The 20,172-nt window shown below is 43.2% G+C and overlaps 1 protein-coding gene across 4 annotated transcripts in view; it reads left to right on the forward strand.

Moving 5' to 3' along the window:
* RIMS4 (regulating synaptic membrane exocytosis 4) overlaps nucleotides 1-15,535 on the forward strand; it is a 75,477-nt gene extending 59,942 nt beyond the window's left edge. The window contains exons 3-8 of one of the 4 annotated variants that reach the window (XR_005587806.1): nucleotides 2,336-2,448; nucleotides 3,112-3,213; nucleotides 3,471-3,610; nucleotides 8,511-8,809; nucleotides 8,956-8,995; nucleotides 10,405-10,518. Coding sequence is in view for 2 of the 4 variants with exons in the window: in XM_039498385.1 (XP_039354319.1) it covers nucleotides 2,336-2,448; nucleotides 3,112-3,213; nucleotides 3,471-3,610; nucleotides 10,405-10,623 (574 nt within the window). In the remaining 2 variants the exon portion in view is untranslated. The other 3 variants (XR_005587805.1, XM_039498385.1, XM_039498386.1) reach the window with 3 other exon arrangements.
* Nucleotides 15,536-20,172: the final 4,637 nt, after the last annotated feature.

A 20,172-nucleotide genomic window follows, 5' to 3' on the forward strand; every position in this document is an offset into this window, starting at 1 on the left:
TCTCAAGCAGCAAAAAGGGGTGGGAGGGGGGAAGCCACGATCGCAATCTGCAGCTCTACCGCTGCCGCTTCAGTCTTCAGCGGCAATTCGGCAGCAGGTCCTTCGCTCCGAGAGAGAGTGAGGGACTTGCCGCCAAAGACCTGGATGTGCTTCCCCTCACCGTTGGCCGCCCCAAGCAGCTGCTTGCTGGGCTGGAGCCTGGAGCTGGGCCTGAGTAGTAAACACTGTCTCTGTGCAGGACTGGACTCAAAGGTCCCTTCTCCAGGGCTCCATCTCACATTCAGTATATCTGTCTTGTTCCTCTGCTCCCAGCAGCACTAACTTGGGAAAGTGCTGCCTCAGAGCACAGCAGACAGACTCCATCCTCCAGCAGAGTGGGGAGAAGAAAGCCAGGAAGTGGGAATATAGCATAGCATTGATATACTGCAGCCAGTAGTTACACCTTCCCGCACAGGATAGCATGCTTCATGGGGAGGTGCCTCTCTTAGCTGAAGAATCACTGATGTAGACTTCAGCAGCTGAATCCAAAATAAAGCAAAAGCATCAGCATCATCTGCAATTAGTGCTGATTATAGATCATGCCATGTGAGGCTTGTCTGGAAATACCACCTGGAACTATTGCACAACCAGCAGACACATGGTGAAAACTCTTAATTCAAGGAGAAATTTCCCCCAAGCTTGTGCTCCACTTAATGCAGATCTGTGGGCGTTTTGCACTAGACTGAATTTCGAAAGCGCTCAGGGCTGGATTTCCAGGTGCTCAGCACCCAGCAGCTCCCACTATGACACTTCTAGCCAAATTTTCCACAGAACCCAGCACCCAACTTGCTGAGCGTTTTTGAAAATCTGGCCTTTAATGTGTAAGTGTGCGATGCTCCATCAGTTACTTGTGTGGGACTCAGGCTGGGCTATCTTGCCAGCGCTCTCTGATCTCTTTGGGCAGGTTTGCTACTCATGCCGGGAAATAATTATGTGCAGTGGGCTGGGCTTGTGGATAGCTAATAAGAGTAGTTGCAGCTGACTAAATAGTATATTCGTGGGTCTAATGTCTCTCCCCCCGCCCTGCGGCCAAGCAGAGCCCCTCGCCAACCCCTGTGTTAGTGTAAGTTAGCTACCATTTTGCAAAGTTGATTTGTACTGATTTGAGACTGAGCGTTAATGAACATTTGACCCTTTATTACAGATTTGTTTTAAGGACCCAATTTTAAGAAGCTGTGAAATGTGCCTGTGGGGACGTGACTACAGAGGACTCATAATTACACTTAGGATTCATGTGTAGCAGCTTCCATGGCGAAGATGGGTCAAAAGCTGGGCCAATCATATGTATAAACAGACTAGGAACCCGTGGGACACAATTCAAGCCTTGTCTACAAGGGCTTTTTAGGCAGTTGTGTAGCTGCACTGGCACAAGCCCCTAGTGTAAATGCAGCGCACCAGTATAAACTGTGATTTGCACTGGCACAGCTTACACTTGTGTGCCCCACATCTACACTGTAGGTTTGCACCCATGTAGCTACACCAGTGGCTAAAACCCCAAAGTAGACAAGGCCATAAGTGCCTTGCAAATGGGTTCATATCACAAGCCTGCATCCCTTACAGCTCCATATTATTTCTGCTGCAGTGCTGTATCCACCCACCACGGTTTGAAGGTACAGTCTGTATGTCCTGCATATTCATCATGGGATGCAGGATTAGTCTTCATGACCATTTTAGACTCTTTGCTGAATGAAAACTACCCAGGGAACATGCTGGATGCTGCCAGACTGCAAAAGCAGTTGATACTGAATGCAAAATGTACTACTCCCACCCTTAGATGGGGTCTCTGTGGGTCAGGAAAGATGCATATTCCAGGAGGGGGGGAGGTTTCTTAGTTTGGCATCCCTCACCTGAGCTCAGTCACTTCGAAACCCCTCCCACCCCAAAGCACTATTGTCCTTCTTTTGTTTTTAAAAAAGGGGGAAGGAGGAACAACTACCAGGCACTAAATAACAGGCCACCCCAGATACTGCTCAGCTTTAATCCTGCAGGGAAAGGGTGATGGGAAGCACCTGAACTAGGGACAGGAAAGTTGATTTTTTTTTATCCTAGATGATTAATTTGTAGATAAAGAAATATTGTAATCACAGCTAACTACTCCAGCACTATTAGATGGGGGGAAGGGGACTTTAATTGCATCATGTGTAACTAGACTGCATGGAAATCAATGAGCTCTGAAAGGAAGAGGTCTGCGTAAGATAGCTGTTCATTTCAGGCATACATTAAATCAGACTGTTAACTGAGCAGGTTGCTTTCAAGTACTGAAATAATGATTTGCCAAAATCAATTTATTTTGCAGCTTGAATTTCAGTGGAGTCCATCTGGCATCTGCTGGGCAGTTTAGTGACTTCTTGGGGAGCATGGGTCCTGCACAATTTGTTGGTCGTCAGACCTTGGCCACCACCTCCATGGGTAAGGAACAGAAAGGCAGAGATCAGTTTAAAATGAGTACTGTATGTACCACTCCCATGAGCCACCCACTAACCTGCCCAGCACTTCTCTTCCCATGCCCCAAACCCTGTTCTCAGTTGGATAAAATGTGCTTGTCCATTAGATTTTCTTCATTTGTGTCATCCTGTTTAAGTTAATGCTATGTAATGTGCAGCATTACCTGTCCCTCCGACAGACTTCAAATACGAAAGGCAAGGTCAAGCCAAAACGGGCATTCTCTAAATGCATCTTGGGCAGCTTCGCGTTTCTCCGATGCGCTGAAGCACAGGAATACTCTAAGGATTTTCTTGTGGTGCATCACAACTGCATTTTCCAAAGTGGCATCTAATTCTGGGGGGATTAGAGACTAGATGGCACCAGCCTGAGCCTCCACAGCTGGGGTTAGGAGACCATAAGAGATCACTTTTGGAAATGTGGGCTCGAATTGCCTCAGAGTTACCCCCCCTCTAACGCTGTGCTGGAGTAATGCAGGAGGGAAACAGGCACTTTGGGACAACATTTTTCTTGCAGTTGTCACCAGTGCATGACATGCGTTTTTTTTTAAACAGTTTAACAATCAGATTTGTTATGTAAAAGCCTTCTTGCTCTCTGATTCTCTTCAATCATTTCTGGTTTGTTATGTAGGAGATGTGGAAATTGGTTTACAGGAGCGAAATGGACAGCTAGAAGTGGATATCATTCAGGCACGAGGACTGACCCCCAAACCCGGCTCCAAAACCCTTCCAGGTAGTGTGTTTCAGCCTGTTTGAAGTGACTCGGAGCCCAATGCATCCCTTCCTCCTGGAGCACTTGAGGACAGGTAGAATATAGACTCTGCCTCCTGGCCCAGCTGGGAGCACGTACTGTATGTGCTTGCTTGAAAATACAGTTCGATAGAAAATCCTTTGCTGAAAACACCTCTTTCATAATATTTGAGAAGTTTTATCCTCCCATTTCTAACATGAACCATTATGATTCTAGCTGACAATACATTTTTCTTTCAGCTGCTTACATCAAGGCATATCTACTAGAAAACGGAGTGTGCATTGCAAAAAAGAAGACAAAAGTGGCTCGAAAATCATTAGACCCCCTGTACAACCAGGTGTTACTGTTTGCGGAGAGCCCACAAGGCAAAGTATTACAGGTAAGAGCACCTTGGAGAAGAAATGAGATGTCTTCCCCTCTCTGCACTCAGCCTCCACCAAAATATATGGAGTTTGTTAAGGAATCAGAGTCATTAACAATAATGGGATATGTTTATGAATCAATAACTTATTGTACCAAATGCACTCAATCTGGATTTGACAAACATAGAGGAAAAATGTCCTCCTATTCAAATAGGTTCTGATTTAAAACCCTGTTGGGTTACCATTGGCATGTGGCTGTACTGATAAAATGCCCATTTTTCTCCATTACCAGGTACAAAGTACCTGCGATAGCTAAAGAATCATGGAATGCAGCTTGTTTTTGTTGTTTATCTAGACCGGGGTGGGCAAACTTTTTGACCTGAGGGCCGCATCGGGTTTCAGAAATTGTATGGAGGGCCGGTTAGGGGAGGCTGTGCCTCCCCAAACAGCCAGGCATGGTCTGGCCCCTGCCCCTATCTGACCCCGCCCCCCGCTTCTTGCCCCCTGACAGCCCCCTGCCCCCCACCGCCCCACCCAAACCCCGCCCCACAGAGCGCCTCGCTGCCCAAGCCCCCGCCCCACCGAGCACCACACCGCCCAAGTCCCTGCCCCCCAAGTGCTGTGCCGCCAAACCCCGCCTCCCCAACTGCCGCACCGCCCAAGTCCCCGCCCCTGAGCACCGCACCACGCCGCCCAAGTCCCCGCCCCGAGCGCCATGCTGCCGAAGCCTTCCCCTGCCCCCGCTGAGCGCTGCACCATGCCACCCAAGCCCCTGCTCCCCCCTCGAGCGCCGCGCCACCCAAGTCTCTTTCCTCCCCGCCCCAGCACCGCCCAGCCAAACCAAAAAAACCAAACAAACCCCGAGCGCCGCCCCGCCCCAAGTATGTGCTTGGTTGGCTGGTGTCTGGAACTGTCCCTGAGTTTGTCTGTCTGTCTGTCCATTGTATTTATCACTCTGGTATCTAAGTGCCATGCAAATTTATTTAGCACTACCCATATCCAAGGGAGGTGGTCTCTCTCTGCCTCCCCACAGTGCTAGGTTTCCCTGCTTCCTATTCTCTCTCCACTCCTTATCTCTCTTTCTCCCTTGTTCTCTCATTTTCTTGCTCTACTTATTTCATAGATTCTAGGGCTAGAAGGAACCTCGAGAGGTCATCGAGTCCACTCCCCTGCCCTCATGGCAGGACCAAATACTGTCTAGACCATCCCTGATAGACATTTATCTAACCTACTCTTAAATATCTCCAGAGATGGAGATTCCACAACCTCCCTAGGCAGTTTATTTGTGTTTAACCATCTTGACAGTTAGGAACTTTTTCCTAATGTCCAACCTAAACCTCCCTTGCTGCAGTTTGTCATGTTCTCTAGACCTTTAATCATTCTTGTTGTTCTTCTCTGTACCCTCTCCAGTTTCTCCACATCTTTCTTGAAATGCAGTGCCCAGAACTGGACACAATATTCCAGTTGAGGCCTAACCAGCGCAGAGTAAAGCAGAAGAATGACTTACCGTGTTTTGCTCACAACACATCTGTTAATGCATCCCAGAATCATGTTTGCTTTATTTGCAATAGCATCACACTGTTGACTCGTATTTAGCTTGTAGTCCACTATAACCCGTAGATCCCTTTCTGCTGTACTCCTTCCTAGACAGTCTCTTCCCATTCTGTATGTGTGAAACGGATTGTTCCTTCCTAAGTGGAGCACTTTGCATTTGTCTTTATTAAACTTCATCCTGTTTACCTCAGACCATTTCTCCAATTTGTCCAGATCATTTTGAATTATGACCCCATCCTCCAAAGCAGTTGCAATCCCTCCCAGTTTGGTATCATCTGCAAACTTAATAAGTGTACTTTCTATGCCAACATCTAAGTCATTGATGAAGATATTGAACAGAGCCGGTCCCAAAACAGACCCCTGCAGAACCCCACTTGTTATACCTTTCCAGCAGGATTGGGAACCATTAATAACTACTCTCTGAGTACGGTTATCCAGCCAGTTATGCACCCACCGTATAGTAGCCCCATCTAAGTTGTATTTACGTAGTTTATTGATAAGAATATCATGTAAGACCGTATCAAATGCCTTACTAAAGTCTAGGTATACCACATCCACCGCTTCTCCCTTATCCACAAGACTCGTTATCCTATCAAAGAAAGCTATCAGATTGGTTTCACATGATTTGTTCTTTACAAATCCATGCTGGCTATTCCTTATCACCTTACCACCTTCCAAGTGTTTGCAGATGATTTCCTTAATTATTTGCTCCATTATCTTCCCTGGCACAGAAGTGAAACTAACTGGTCTGTAGTTTCCTGGGTTGTTTCTATTTTCCTTTTTATAGATGGGCACTATATTTGCCCTTTTCCAATCCTCTGAAATGTCTCCTGTCTCCCATGATTTTCCAAAGATAATAGCTAGAGGCTCAGATGCATCCTAGAATACTCAAGGAGCTAATGGAGGAGGTATTTCATCAGGCCCTGGTGACTTGCAGGCATCTAACTTTTCTAAGTGATTTTTAACTCGTTCTTTTTTTTATTTTATCTTCCAAACCTACCCCCTTCTCATTAGCATTCACTATGTTAGGCATTCCTTCAGACTTCTCGGTGAAAACCGAAACAAAGAAGTCATTGAGCATCTCTGCCATTTCCTAGTTTCCTGTTACTGTTTCTCTCTCCTCACTGAGCAGTGGGCCTACCCTGTCCTTGGTCTTCCTCTTGCTTCTAATGTATTGATAAAAAATCTTCTTGTTTCCCTTTATTCCTGTAGCTAGCTTGAGCTCATTTTGTGCCTTTGCCTTTCTAATCTTGCCCCTGCGTTCCTGTGTTGTTTGCCTATATTCATCCTTTGTAATTTGTCCTAGTTTCCATTTTTTTATATGACTCCTTTTTATTTTTTAAGATCCTGCAAGATCTCGTGGTTAAGCCAAGGTGGTCTTTTGCCACATTTTCTATCTTTCCTACCCAGCGGAATAGCTTGCTTTTGGGCCCTTAATAGTGTCCCTTTGAAATACTGCCAACTCTCCTCAATCGTTTTTCCCCTCAGTCTTGATTCCCATGGGACCTTACCTATCAGCTCTCTGAGCTTACCAAAATCTGCCTTCCTGAAATCCATTGTCTCTATTTTGCTGTACTCCCTTCTACCCTTCCTTAGAATTATGAACTCTACCATTTCATGATCACTTTCACTCACGCTGCCTTCCACTTTCAAATTCTCAATGAGTTCCTCCCTATTTGTTAAAATCAAGTCTAGAACAGCTTCCCCCCGGTAGCTTTTTCAACCTTCTGAAATAAAAAGTTGTCTGCAATGCAGTCCGAGAACTTACTGGATAGTCTGTGCCCTGCTGTGTTATTTTCCCAACATATATCTGGATAGTTGAAGTCCCCCATCACCACCAAATCTTGGGCTTTGGATGATTTTGTTGTTTAAAAAAAGCCTCTTCCACCTGGTTAGGTGGCCTGCAGTAGACTCCTAGCATGACATCACCCTTGTTTTTTACGTCTTTTAGCCTAACCCATTTCCCATCATCCCAGCCATCGAACTCCCTTGGGTATGTTATTGGGGAAATGTGTTAGCAAAAACGTGGGGCTTGCAGTTTGCTAGGAATATGATTGGGTCTGGCTCAGCCTGTTTTCCTCTAGTAAGGAGGTCCACAGCTGGGACCCTGCTGCCAAGAACACTCTGCCCCCAGAGCTCTGGAATTGCACCCTGAACTTCTCCATCCACATTGCTCCTCTGGCATGCAGCATGCTGATGGCTCAGGGATGCTGGTCAGACAGCCATTCAGGTAGCCAGATTCAAGCCCAGGAAGAGTTTTGTAAATTATAAGGAATTTTAAGTCAATCCAGAAAGGAGGGGAAGCCAGTGGAGTACAAGGCAAACCTGTGGGATGGGCTACCATCAGCTTTTGTTCTTCGGAGATGCATTGTCACATGCTCTACAAGGTACAGCTGCTGTGTGGCTTTCACGTTCACCCCCAAGTAGAGTGAGCTGCAACAACTTACCCTGGATCACAGTGGCTAAGTCCTTGTCTGAGAAGAAAGGGCACGTTCTCCTGGCCAGTGTAAGGTGGGAGGGTGTCCATGTCACTGTCGCCATGAGAAGTGATGAGTCCAGCATAACCCAATGCAGTACAGGATCCTGATTATCGTAGGCTGCATGTCCTCAACCTCCTCTTTAAATTTTAGTGTTTTTTTAAAAAAAATAATAATAACCCACACCCACCAGGTGCACATAAGAGATTAATGGTCATAGAGAACCAGTTGCTTCTGTGGAAAACATTCAGGAAGTATCCAACATTCTATATGCTGATTTAAACTCCACACACCCCATGTGTCTGACAAGATGGATGTTGGCCTTAGCAGTCACCTCGCCAGTCAGTAATTCTTGGTGATCGATGGCTGTGCAGGACACCCCACAGCACATGTCATTTAGTAACCTTAGTCACAGCTACAAGCCCAGCTACAACCATCACTGCTGACTGGGGCAGTGAAAACTATTTGCAAACAAAAAGTAACTAAACAAAGGCAAAAGAATGATGATGCCCTCTGAGATGTTTCACTTACAGCACTGTTAGCTGGGGAATAGCTCAGATAGTTGGCTCTTAGCAGGAGAGCAGTACTCCAGGAATGACATACGCAGAGCTAGCAGGGTGGGATCCTTGGACATAACTCAGTGGTTCCACTATTCCCAGGCCTGCTCCACTTGAATTATGTAACTTAAAAAAAAAAAAGGCAGCTTAATGTCTCATTGTAGCTTATTCAAAGAGAATAAAAATAGGGGTAGAATTCTATGCTAATTTATACCCCAGCCAAACCACTGACTTCAGTGTCTAGCTCCCCTGAATTCTAGCTCTCTGAATAATAATCTGACTTAATTTGGCATGTATCTTCTCCCCTCCCCATTACTGATACCTTACAGGTGAGGCAGCAGCTCTGCCATGAGAAAGCTGCAATATTCTGCTAATACAGAGACTATGGGAGGAAGCTGGCAGCTGCTAGGGATTAGTCAGATGGCACCATTCATCTTCAGTCATCATCATCACGCTCATCATCATCATCATCTCCTCCTCTGCAGAACCGAGGCCTCACTCTGAGGTCTCTGATCACCTCTGTCTTGGAACCAAATGGGACCATTTTGATTGTGCACAAGCTTCCAGTTTGCTTGTTTGTTTCACTGCTGATGGCCCTTACTGCATCTGTTGTACCATCCATTGCATCGTAAGTGTGATTCCGCTTTCACCGCTGCCTGTGTCTTTGTCAGCCCTTTTTCATTAGATCTTCCTTGTAGTCTTGGAGACTTTCTTCCCCCCCTGTCTGTTCCCCTTTCTCTCCATGTAACTCCAAGCATGCATCTTGTCTTGCAGAGCTAGCTTGCTAATCCGTAGCTTCTGGTCTGTTCTCCAGGTGAGTAACCATGTGTCATCACCATATGTTATGTTTCACAAGACCTGGATGCAAAAGCAAATGTGGAGCTTGCTCTTGGTGCTGCTACTTAATTCTCTGACACCTAGTGTCTGTCCATGGTTTTTCCAGTTCAGTGGACCCGTTTCTGCCCTCTCTCTCAGCAGGCCTCTTCTGTGACATTCGGTCTATTCAATTTCCATGGTAATGCTTGCACAAAAGATAACTTAAAATACTTAAATATAAACAAGTATACTGCCCCCTGAATTACAATGTGATGAAACTTGCATGAACATCCAATTCAAGTACAGGATGCTTGCACAGGAGAGACTTATCAGGGAGCTGACTAAGTGCCTAGGATATTTGTACTTTTAAAATTGGCACTTTATTTGTCACCCTTCCTTGCATTGTTTGGTATCTTACTCCAGGAATCATTCCACTGATTCCTATCGGAGTAGTCCTGGTACTGCTCAATGTGAGTTCGTGTATCAGAATCTGGCCCTTATTTAAGCAGATCCAAACATGTCTAAAATCACTAGACTTCCCCCCCCCCCCCCGATTCTTCCACTCCTAAAAAGGGCTTAAATGACTCAAACAGTTTGAAGGAGAAATGAGCATCTGGTCTTGTTTGTGTTTCAAGCTTCAGGCTGATGCAAAGCTAAAAGAAAAATGGAATATATGGGGCCAGATTGTTCCTCTAGATCCACACTTGATTTGCAGACCTACTGTCTCTTCTCACTGCTACTAAGGGGAGTTAATTGAGCTCTGGCTGAAAGATTCAGCTCTGAGAATGAATTCAATATCTTTAAAAAATTCTTTTTCGCTGAGATTCTTGTTAACGGGATTGTGCAGATCAGCTGGCAGGATCAGGGCCTAACCAGACAAGGGTAAGAGAAAGTAAGTACTGGTATCCTCATTTTACAGATGGGGAAATGAGGCACAGAGAGACTTGATGTCTCTGTCCAATGTTCCAGGGTTTGTTGCAAACTCTGCAGAATATTTAAACCCAAGACAAAATACACACAAACTTGTGTGCATGCACATTTTTTTTTTCTGGGGGAAAAAAATCTTATATTAAGCTTTGCAAAACCATATCAAAAAATAAACTTGGGGCCTAATAGAAGCAGTCAAGGATTTTATAGCACAAGTCCAACACTTTTTCTAAAGTCTCTTAATATTTTGAATGGGGTATGGCAAGGTGTGAAATTTTAGGACTGCATTTTCCATGATGTAAAAACTGGATGTCTGATCCATAGCCCATAAAAGTCCAGGGGAGTCTTTGCATTTACTCGAATGGGCTTTGGATCTGGCTCAGTGTGAATATCTTTCTTTTTTAAAAATGAAAGTATGAATCTCCTGCTGCTCTTTACTTGAGAACTAACTGTGACCCCCCCCCCCCTCTCATTTCCAAGGTGATAGTCTGGGGGAACTATGGACGCATGGAGCGCAAACACTTCATGGGAGTTGCCAGGGTTCTCTTGGAAGAACTGGATTTGTCAACTTTAGCAATTGGCTGGTACAAGCTTTTCCCTACCTCCTCGATGGTAGATCCCACTACAGGTCCGCTTCTGCGCCAGTCTTCACAGCTTTCCTTGGAGAGCACAGTGGGACCCTGCTGTGACAGGTCTTAATGAGCAAGGAAGGGGGGAACTGCTTCTGTTTTTTAAACATGCTGTCAAGGTTTTGTTTGCTGGAACTCTGACCTCAAGTGCATTGCATGTTCAATCAGTTCTTGAGGAGCTGGAAGAGTGACCTTAGACAGAAGACAAGGGGGAGGGCCGTATGCCCTCTCCAGCCAAGTAGCAGGTGCCACGGGGCATGAGTCCTAGTTGTGAAATTATACATACACCTCTTGTTTCACTTCTCTGGGTGTCATTCATGCACCCTTGTTTCAGATCAGTATTAACCCTAAAAAATTGCAGCTTTATTATTTTATTTTTTTGAGCAGGGAAGATATTTTTCTTAACTTTGTTTTAGAAATTCATAAAACATAGAATTTTTTTTTGACAATGCCTGAAAGATTCGAAAGCAAACATCTGATCTGAAAAGAGCAGGAATGGACCGTTTCACAGGATTTTTTTTTATAAGATCTATCTCCTTACAAATCCATAAAAAAAGAAAAAAGGAACTACAACTATCTTTAGAAAAAAATCCACATCAAAGAATCGTGTTAGCTATAAAACGATTGTTGCCATGGTTTTAAACTGTGCCAAATTACCAGCAAGTGTCTTTAATACAGTACTGGCTAACACTGCTGCTGAAGCATGTTCGATGGGAATACAAGTGGAGTATGCTTTGGTTAGACCGGACAGTTCTAATGGAGGAGGCGAGCTAACTAATTAGCTGCAATTCTGGTCACTGGAAATGTGAGTCAAACATCAGACTTGCAGTTTGAGATGTGATTTACTAGCACATTGTCAGATACGACATTTCACAATTTACAAACCCCCATAGTTTTTGCTGCTCATTCCTCCATCATGGTGGTTTCTAGCTTCTGCATTCTGTTCCTTCTTTCTGGGTACATATCTTGTGAAGTGCCACCCTCCTCTGCTAACACGCCATGCTATGAACTGACCTGAAATAATACCATTTTATTTTACTACAGGGAAGGAGGGTGTAGCAAAGAAAAACCTCAGTTTGCCACCCAAGAAGGGGTGCTAATGAGCACATGCCTCTCCTCTCTCTTTTAAAAAAAAAAAAAATTGTGTTGCTTAAGGCAATCCCATTAACACACAGGCATTGTCAAGTGAACCACAGGAGGAGGATGCCTTCCCCAAAGTACAGACTCAGGAGAGCAGTTGGGGAAATCTAACAGACGTAGTAGTCACAGCATGTATATTTTGTTGATTAAGAACAGCAAAAAGGTGCATCAGATGTTAATTGTAGAGCAAATCCTGTAGGTTAATGCAGTAAAGAGAAGTACTGTACATTCTATCAGCTGCTAAGCAGAGAGCAGCTTTCTCAAACAGTCACATGTGCTAGATTAGTGGGGTATTTCTCTAGATATAATAGATCATTCAGGTGATTCAAAATCTTATGCTTGGAGACACCCATTCCCCAAAACTGTGGAGCATTTTTAGGAGTCTGGAGTATCTCAAAGACTTCGTGGCAGTTAAGCTTTTTCTACTAGGGGTTTTTCTTGTAATTTTTAATGAAGACTTGACTGCTGTCTCAAAGTGGTTTGCTATTTTAGGTGCAAGGAAGTATTTTATTCTGTGATTTAAGAACCTGAGGTCCCCTGTAATGTTTAGGAGCCAACGGATTCCTGACCTGTCACTGCAACACACTGACAGTTTCTCCATGCAGACCACAAATAAGTAAGAATAAAGCATGAAGTTGCATAAGATGGAGAACAGAGCTGCTTATGGTTATATCTGAGGGATTTAAAATGATTCTGAAATAATAGCAATATTAATAATAAAAGAATAGTAGCAAAAATAATGGACCCAACAATATGCTTTGTAAAAATTGCTGTAATGTTTGGGGGAGGGAGAGTACATAAACCTGAGAATTTTAAGAGTCTTAAAATGACAAGCTCCAACATTTCAGTCCGATCTCTTAATTTCCTTTGACAAATATGTCTCTAGCCTCAGTCTAATTATTTTTTCTAACTGTATTAGGCAATTTCTATATATTAGCTAAAGAAAGTTTGTTGCATGCTTTTTTTAAAAAAAGCACATTTACTGTAATTCAAGTCAACACCTTTTCCTCTTGGTATGTAGTGAGAACTAGGCAATATTGTACAATGTGTGTATGAACTAGATTAGATTAGGTAGATTTAGTGGTTTGTAGCACTGGATCTTTTAATAACTATGTCTTTAAAAGGACTATGGGAAAATTATAAATACATTCCAAACCTGAAAACTGAATTACAGGGGTTTTATCTTCAGTTGCTTTGAAAATTTTATCTGGGTATTTTGTTTGGATACTATCTACCTGTATAACTAGTTAGTAACATTTTACCTGTGTCCAGTAAGAGGCATGCAACGTTTTTCCCCACATGTTTTGATTGGGAGTGGGAGGAATAAATATGCCAAAAAGCATCTCAAGAAATCTCCTTTTGGGACTGGCAGTTGGAAGGCTCAATTCCTCCGTGAATAGCAAATTCCACATTTTGGGATCCCACCTCCTCCAAAAACTGCAAGCTCAAATGTGATTCGTTTAGTTAAATATAGGACTACTCAACGCTATAGACTGTCTTGTTTGTGTTTGTTATCACATTAAAAGGTCACTGTCCGGTTAAAACCCCTATTTTTAAAAATATATATTTTCTCTTCTGTGTTATTTTATTAACACCAGACATTATTACAATTGAAAGCTGTGTTAACCATCTATTTTACGCTGTCTTGCTTATCTTCTGCATTTCTCACAGCTTAGATAGTGATAATAGACTAGTCAGTTTTATGGTTTCTCGTGCACAAGGGGAATGCTACAGTGTCTGAGTTTCAAACACTCAAGGATTGTATTTACAGCAAATAAAAATGTTTTTCACTGGGATTAAAACAAAACAAATCACAGAAACCCTTCTAATGGTTCACAATCAAAGAGCTTAAGGCCAGGGGGAATCATTATCATCATCTCTAGCTTTCTAGCAAAACCTCCTGCATGCCTCAGGTGGGACAGTTTCACCCAGTACTTCCTGCATTGAGCTCAATAATATGTAGTTATAGAGAAAATCTTGTAGCTAGGTATCCTGTCTTGATTTAAGGACTCCAAGTGATGGAGAGTTCAGCAGGGTCTTACACTTGGAAAAGTTGATTTTTGGAAAACTAAACTTTTTGGTCAGATTTGACCTGACAGTCTCTCTCTAAGATAATGTGATATGGTAGCTCTAACTTTTGCCCTGGTCACTTAGAGTTTGTTAAAGTAGCGTTTGACTAGAGCAGCTAGCATCTGAAACCTGAACAAAGGTCCACCTGTGAAAGACAAAACAGTTGTTTTGTGTCTTAAATCTAGGTGTTAGTTATGTTTTGTTTTTAAGCAAAGGAATTGATAATGTTTTTGATCTGAGTAAAGATGAGGGGTGGGTATGGGGACAGATTATTGTGTGCTCAGCACAGGGCTAATTCTCCATTTCTTCCCTACCTAAAGCTGCCCTTAACGTTCATGGGAGGTTCAATTGCAAAAGGAATGGGGGGTCAATCCCTGGATGTTACCTTCTTTGCTATCTATCCTTTTGCTTTAAGGAAGTGATGATGGTTATATCCCTAAGGGCAAAATGACCTTTCCTGATGAGAATTTCATGAACAAGGAGAGCAGAATATTGGAACTGAAACCTGTTGTACAGATTTCCCTTGTTTGTAGTGTGAACACACTGAAATTGTGACTCTGTGATCAGTCCTGGCTTCTTCAGGCCAAAATGTGATTTTTTCCAATCTCCTGGCATTGCTTTCTCCTTGCCCTGACCCAGCTGGCATGATATAGAGACAAAATAAGGTGCTGATCTTGTAGTTGAATCCATTGATTCAGATTCTAGCACCTCCATGGATCCAAGCATAAGGGTTTGTCTGTGTGGATCCAGTTGCAGGATCAGGGCTAAGCAAACTTTGGGCTGCCTGCCCAACCTATGCATCCCAACTTCTTGGCAAAGGATTTTTGAAGGAAAATCACTGAATTCTTTGAGTGACTATATATATTTAATGTTCTTAATTACTGGATCCTTTATCAAGGTACTGTTTAAAAGTTGTAGGTTTTCTGGCGTCAGACTGTCACTAGTTCATATAAAGGAACTATTTATAAGGTTGAAGCAGTTGGCAGAATCTCGACCAAAGCATGTTTGGTAATCTGTGGACAGAAAGACAACTTTTTATGAAATTCATTTTAAGTTAGTTTATTACACACTTATTAATATTTTACAACAGGAGAAATATTTTTCTTTAAAGACAAAATGATGTATGATTTTTAACTGACATAATTTAGCATTTTCAAAAATGTTTTATGATCTTGGTATGAAGTTCTTTTGAGTCATATGTTCCATGTTATATTTTATCAACTTAAAAAAAAAAAGCGCATATGTAAATAATTACCAGGAAAGAGTCCTATAGAACGTTCTGTAAACTGATCATTGAATTGTTAGAAATATTTGTTACCGTTCATAAAGTCTCAGCTGTTATCCAAGCCTTTGTTGAAGAAATTGATGTAGTATTTTCAAGATGAAAACTACTTAGCTAGTTTTGTCATAACCCTGTATTCTGTATAAAAATCTTTTTATAACGAGAGTCTAAATAGGCTAACAAGCAATAATATATTCCATTTAATGTGCACAGATTGTGACTTGCAGGCTGTAGTACATATTGTTGATAACAGTAGATAACTGTCTTATTAAATACATCACTTCTGAAAAGATCCATATTAATTTAGAATATATGGTTAATAAAAATGAAGATTGGCCTATTGCCATGTGAGAAACATTCATTACAATATAGACTCTGCGTAAACAAATTTGCTCATTGAAAAAAGATATTTTGATGAAGAATGAAATGCAACTGTAGGTGACTTCATACTACAGTTTTTAAAATACTTTGAGTATAAACTTTATGAATATTTCAGTCTCCCTGATTTTCTTGGACTATTTGCAATTTGTAACTTGATGAGACTGTTTCTCCACTGCCACTGCAGCCCCCACCACTGCACAGAGCTTTTCGTTCTAGGGTTGTGCCAATTCTGCTCTCTAGCTGCCTGTTTCATTTATAATACCACAGGCAAACTACAGGGAGGTTTTTTTGGAGTAGCATATGGAGCTGTTCATTGAAGGCTCTGGGTGGGGGTGTTGTCCCTTTCATTTATGGTATTTGTCCATTAAAAATTCCACCGAAGATGGAGAGAGAATGCACCTTTGTAAAGTATAACATGGGTTAATGTATAAATTAGTGACAGAATAGTCTGTGCAGTTCCACAGCAAGTTAAATAATGCTGGGTTGATTTAATTACTTTCCAAGCTGTCAGGAACAGGGCTCTGTTAGCTTTTAAGAATGTTTTGACTTTAAATTCAAGATATAATGCATCAAATACAATTCTCAACAGAGAATCTAAACTCAATACGTGTAGATTTTGCAGGCCATCGGGTACTTCATGAAGAAATCCCCATGTTGATTTAAAAATCGCCAAGCTGCTGCCTAGGTAGACTGCAGAACCTGGCAGAATAACACTGGGAGCCCCAATGACTAGTGGAACATTAACTGGCTATTGTTTGGGCAGTGTCTGGAAGCTGTAAAGAGCATTGTAAATGCAAAGTACCATGGTTGTATTGTTCAAAAGATACACACATTATAGCAGCTACACTGAAAAAGATGAAGGGCCAAATTCAGACAAAGGGTAAGCAGGTAAAGTGGAGCTGCATCCACTTGCACCGTGGCTGAATTTGGGCCAGATACGAAAGGGGTTTATTGAGAGAGTCTATATTTACACATAATGTATACGCATGCTAACCTGGAAAATAACAGCCAGGAGAGAATTCCTTGTAGCTTTAGTTCATTTAATGCAGTATAGCCTCTGAAACCAAGGAGGAGGCAGAGAGGAGCCAGCGCCTTACAGAGCACCAGCAAATACAGTTTAGGACCCAACTATTCATCCCTTTGTGACTTACCATATCTAGAAATACAGCCAAAGCTAGAACATTAAAAGCAAAACTCTGCAGTGTAAACAGCTGGACTGTGCATTTACATAGTATTGGCTGTGAGATGAGTTCACTGGTGAGAGAAGGGCTTATCTGTTGTACGCCAGATCCGGGGACCTTGCCTAGGATTCAAGGGGCAGCCCAGTGCTGGGGACGAAGTCCACCCACCATGCCGTGAGCAGCAGCCTATCAAAGGGACCAATCCTGCAGTCTTTACTCAGGCGACATCCCCACTGAAACCAAGCTCTGTTAGCTGAGTAAAGGCTACAGCACAGGACTCTAGGGCTATATTTTTAAAGGCATTTAGGCACCTGATGAGCGAGATAGGCATCTAGTGTCTTAACTCCCATTGGTGCCTAATAGGATCATTTTAGGCACCTAAATACTTTAAAAAATTGCCCCAAGGTGGTTACATTTCTGATCTACTAAAGCTGCTATTTTTCTGTTTCAATGAATTGTTCTAAAACTTAATGTTTTGAAATATTTAGAGGCTGGAAACAGTGTGAATTGTACGTGGTGGGGGGAGAGGGGTAATCCAGGCCCGAGAACATGAAAGGGCCGTTGCTGTTAGCTAGCGCCTGACCCACCATGAAGCCACTGACAATTTCTAATGCCGCAAGGGGAGAAATATCCAGCAAGTTAGTTAAAATGTATAGCCCTGGCCTTCTCCGCGCAGGGACTGCTGTCATCCCCAAGCAGGGTGAGAATGCAAGGCTGCAGGGCACCTTCATCCTCGGGATCAAAGATGGAGGCAGCTTCTTGCGAAACTGTTTCAAATTAAAAAGCATAGGGGGATGCACTGCCCCATTGGTGAGTGAACCAGATCCAACTGCAGCGCCCCCATGGCAGCTCTGTATTCAGATCAGTGGCAGGATCTTCCACTGTAACTGCCATTGGGGTCAGTATTAATGGGAGATAGGAGCATCTAGCAAATATAACACTGATCCCATAGGCTCAAATGCCATGCAAATGAAAGGGGCTAAAGTGGATTGAAATGGGAGCGCTCTCGCTCTCTGTTTTTTGCTGTGCTCCCCCACTTTCCCTGTGGAAATTTGCTTTTGGGCTCAGATCTTCAGCCCAAAATCCCCAGCTCTAGGTTCCCAAACCTTATTCTAAATGGGCAGGAAGAGTAGGGGCTGACCATGGCTCCAGCTAGGGCCTACGGGCCTGGAGTACACCTTTCCCTGGGGACAAGCTCAGCAGCCAGAGCCTGACAGCTTGGGGCATGAGCCCAGAATCGTGACATGAGGCACGCTTTCCACCCTAGGACTGACCTCACTGCCAGAATCCTGGCAGTGGGCCTTATCTACTCGGAGATATCACACAGCTGTTTTTCAGCACCAGCGCAGCTGTTCCAAGCAGGACTGGGTGATTTGGTGGTGGTGACAACAGTGGCAGCCTGCTGTGGAGTTTACACTGTTGGTAGTACTGCTGCAGCTGCTTAATGTTCTGTGCAGAAAACCAACTGCAAAATTCCCTAGTGTATGTATGTACTCTCATGGATTGATCCTGCTGCAGCTGCTATGCAAATGGCCCAATTGATTAGTCAAGTAAGGATTATCTATGGGAATAAGTGCTGCAAAATCTGACCCTTAATCTAGGACTAAGGATTAAATTATTGCTGGGGATCATTAAATGTCTCTGAAGTATCCAAAATTCTCTGTTCATAACCAGCAAGGAGCCACAGGGTTCCACTGCCTCACTCCTATTGGCTTTCAGTGGCCTCTACTTGCAATTTGTGTCTTTGCAACTCTCCCTCTCTGTATTTTTCCTAAATGTAATTGACACGAGTCAGTTAAATCTTAGCCATGATGTCACTGCAGGGGAGGAGAGAGTACATGTGATCACTTGTAAACAGCTGGAAGGCTGGCATCCCGCTTCTCTGTGACTCCGAGAGGGTCCCTTTTCCAATGTTCCCACGTTTCATTGATTGCAAGGTGTATGGACTCCCTTGGCTGGAAGCCTTTGCAGCAGACTGTACTGTCCAGACCAACGCTGTAGTACGTGAAGTGAGGTGTAACTCTTGGCGCCCAGTGTTCAGTGCATCTCATTGGATAGTCAGTTCTAGCGAAGGGAGGAGTCTCCTGTACTTTTTGCCTGTGTGTAGGTTTTATTCAGACAATATGTGATGAGTGATTTACAATTCAGTGTTAAGCTAAGGACAAATGTTGATAATGGTGATAATAAAAAAATTTTTTTTTTTTTTGCATCTGAGGTTTTTAATTGCATCAGTTCGGTTCCCAGACACATTGCTACAAGAGTTTTCCTAAATCACCTATTCCTTGTCCCATTAAACCCTCACTGCCTAAATGATTACTGGATGGCATGGACTGACTCGGCATCACCATAGGTGGTAAGCTTGGAAGAACACTGCTGACTCACTCGTCTCAGCCCTTGCTGCAAGCATGAATTGCCCTATACATTCTTTCCATCTAATCAGGCCTTGAACACCTATAGTGACTGGATCGTAATGAACGCAAATTGCTTGTTGCTTGAATTCACTTAAATGTCTGAACCGAGAGCCCTCTCTTCAGGCTATTCTTCTCTTACTAAAAGCTACTGTAGCCAATAGTTAATTTTTAATTGATCCTTTGTTTCTAAATGTTAAGCCCCTCTTGCCCATTGGGTTGAGAACAGAAATGCCAAGAGATGAACATACCCATACAAGAGCTACCTGCAGAAGAAAATAGAGTTTAAGGCCAGAAGGGACCATCAGATCATCTAGTCCAACCTGTTGTATAGCACAAGCCCTTGCATTTTCCTCCAGATACCTCTGTGATAGGTGAGACCCCACTTCTGGGATGCCACCTGATTTAATGGGGTTTCACTGACCCCCTCCTGCTCCACCAGCCTGGATTCCCTCTCCATTTTGCTGATTTAGGCTCTCTAGCCTCTTGCAGCGCACACACAGGTAGAGCCAGACCCAGACTGAAGTCAGCTCTGTGTGAGAGGATTCACCCAGCCCTCGTGTGCATCCCCCTTTGGGGAATAAACCCAAAATAATACTGTCTTGTGCTGTATAGAAAGATCTGCACAGTGCAAGCTCAAACATTTTCCCTCTCCTTCAATGTGGAGAGAGAGATATGCACAACTTCTTGCCCGCCCACACCCAGTTTGAAATTGCACAAACTGGGTGTAATAATAAATATACATAAAAGGCAGATTTTAAGTGATTATACAGGATAGCAAACAGAACAAAGCAGATTACTGAGCAAATAAAACAAAACATGCATACTAAGCGTAAGATCTTAGAGTCTGGTTTCAAGAAGTAATTTCTCACCCTAAATATTATTGTAGGCAAGTTGCAGAGTTTCTGTAGCTTAGAGTTCCAGTTATTTCTTCTTACAGACTGGAACCCTGCCTTTCCCCTCAGGTTAGTTCCTTTGTCCCCCCAGGCACTTTCAGCCGTCTTTCTTCTTGGGTAGGCAATGGAGAAGAGTCCAGATTAACCTCCCTGCCATCTTCAAAGACTCATGGTCTTTTTCTAATGGCCCATTAAGGCTGATTGCTTACTGGCTAGTGGGCATTTCCCCAAGTACACACACAGTTGTAATTGTTATAGTCA

This window comes from Mauremys reevesii, linkage group 13, assembly GCF_016161935.1.
Source record: "Mauremys reevesii isolate NIE-2019 linkage group 13, ASM1616193v1, whole genome shotgun sequence".
Classification (NCBI taxonomy): domain Eukaryota; kingdom Metazoa; phylum Chordata; order Testudines; family Geoemydidae; genus Mauremys; species Mauremys reevesii.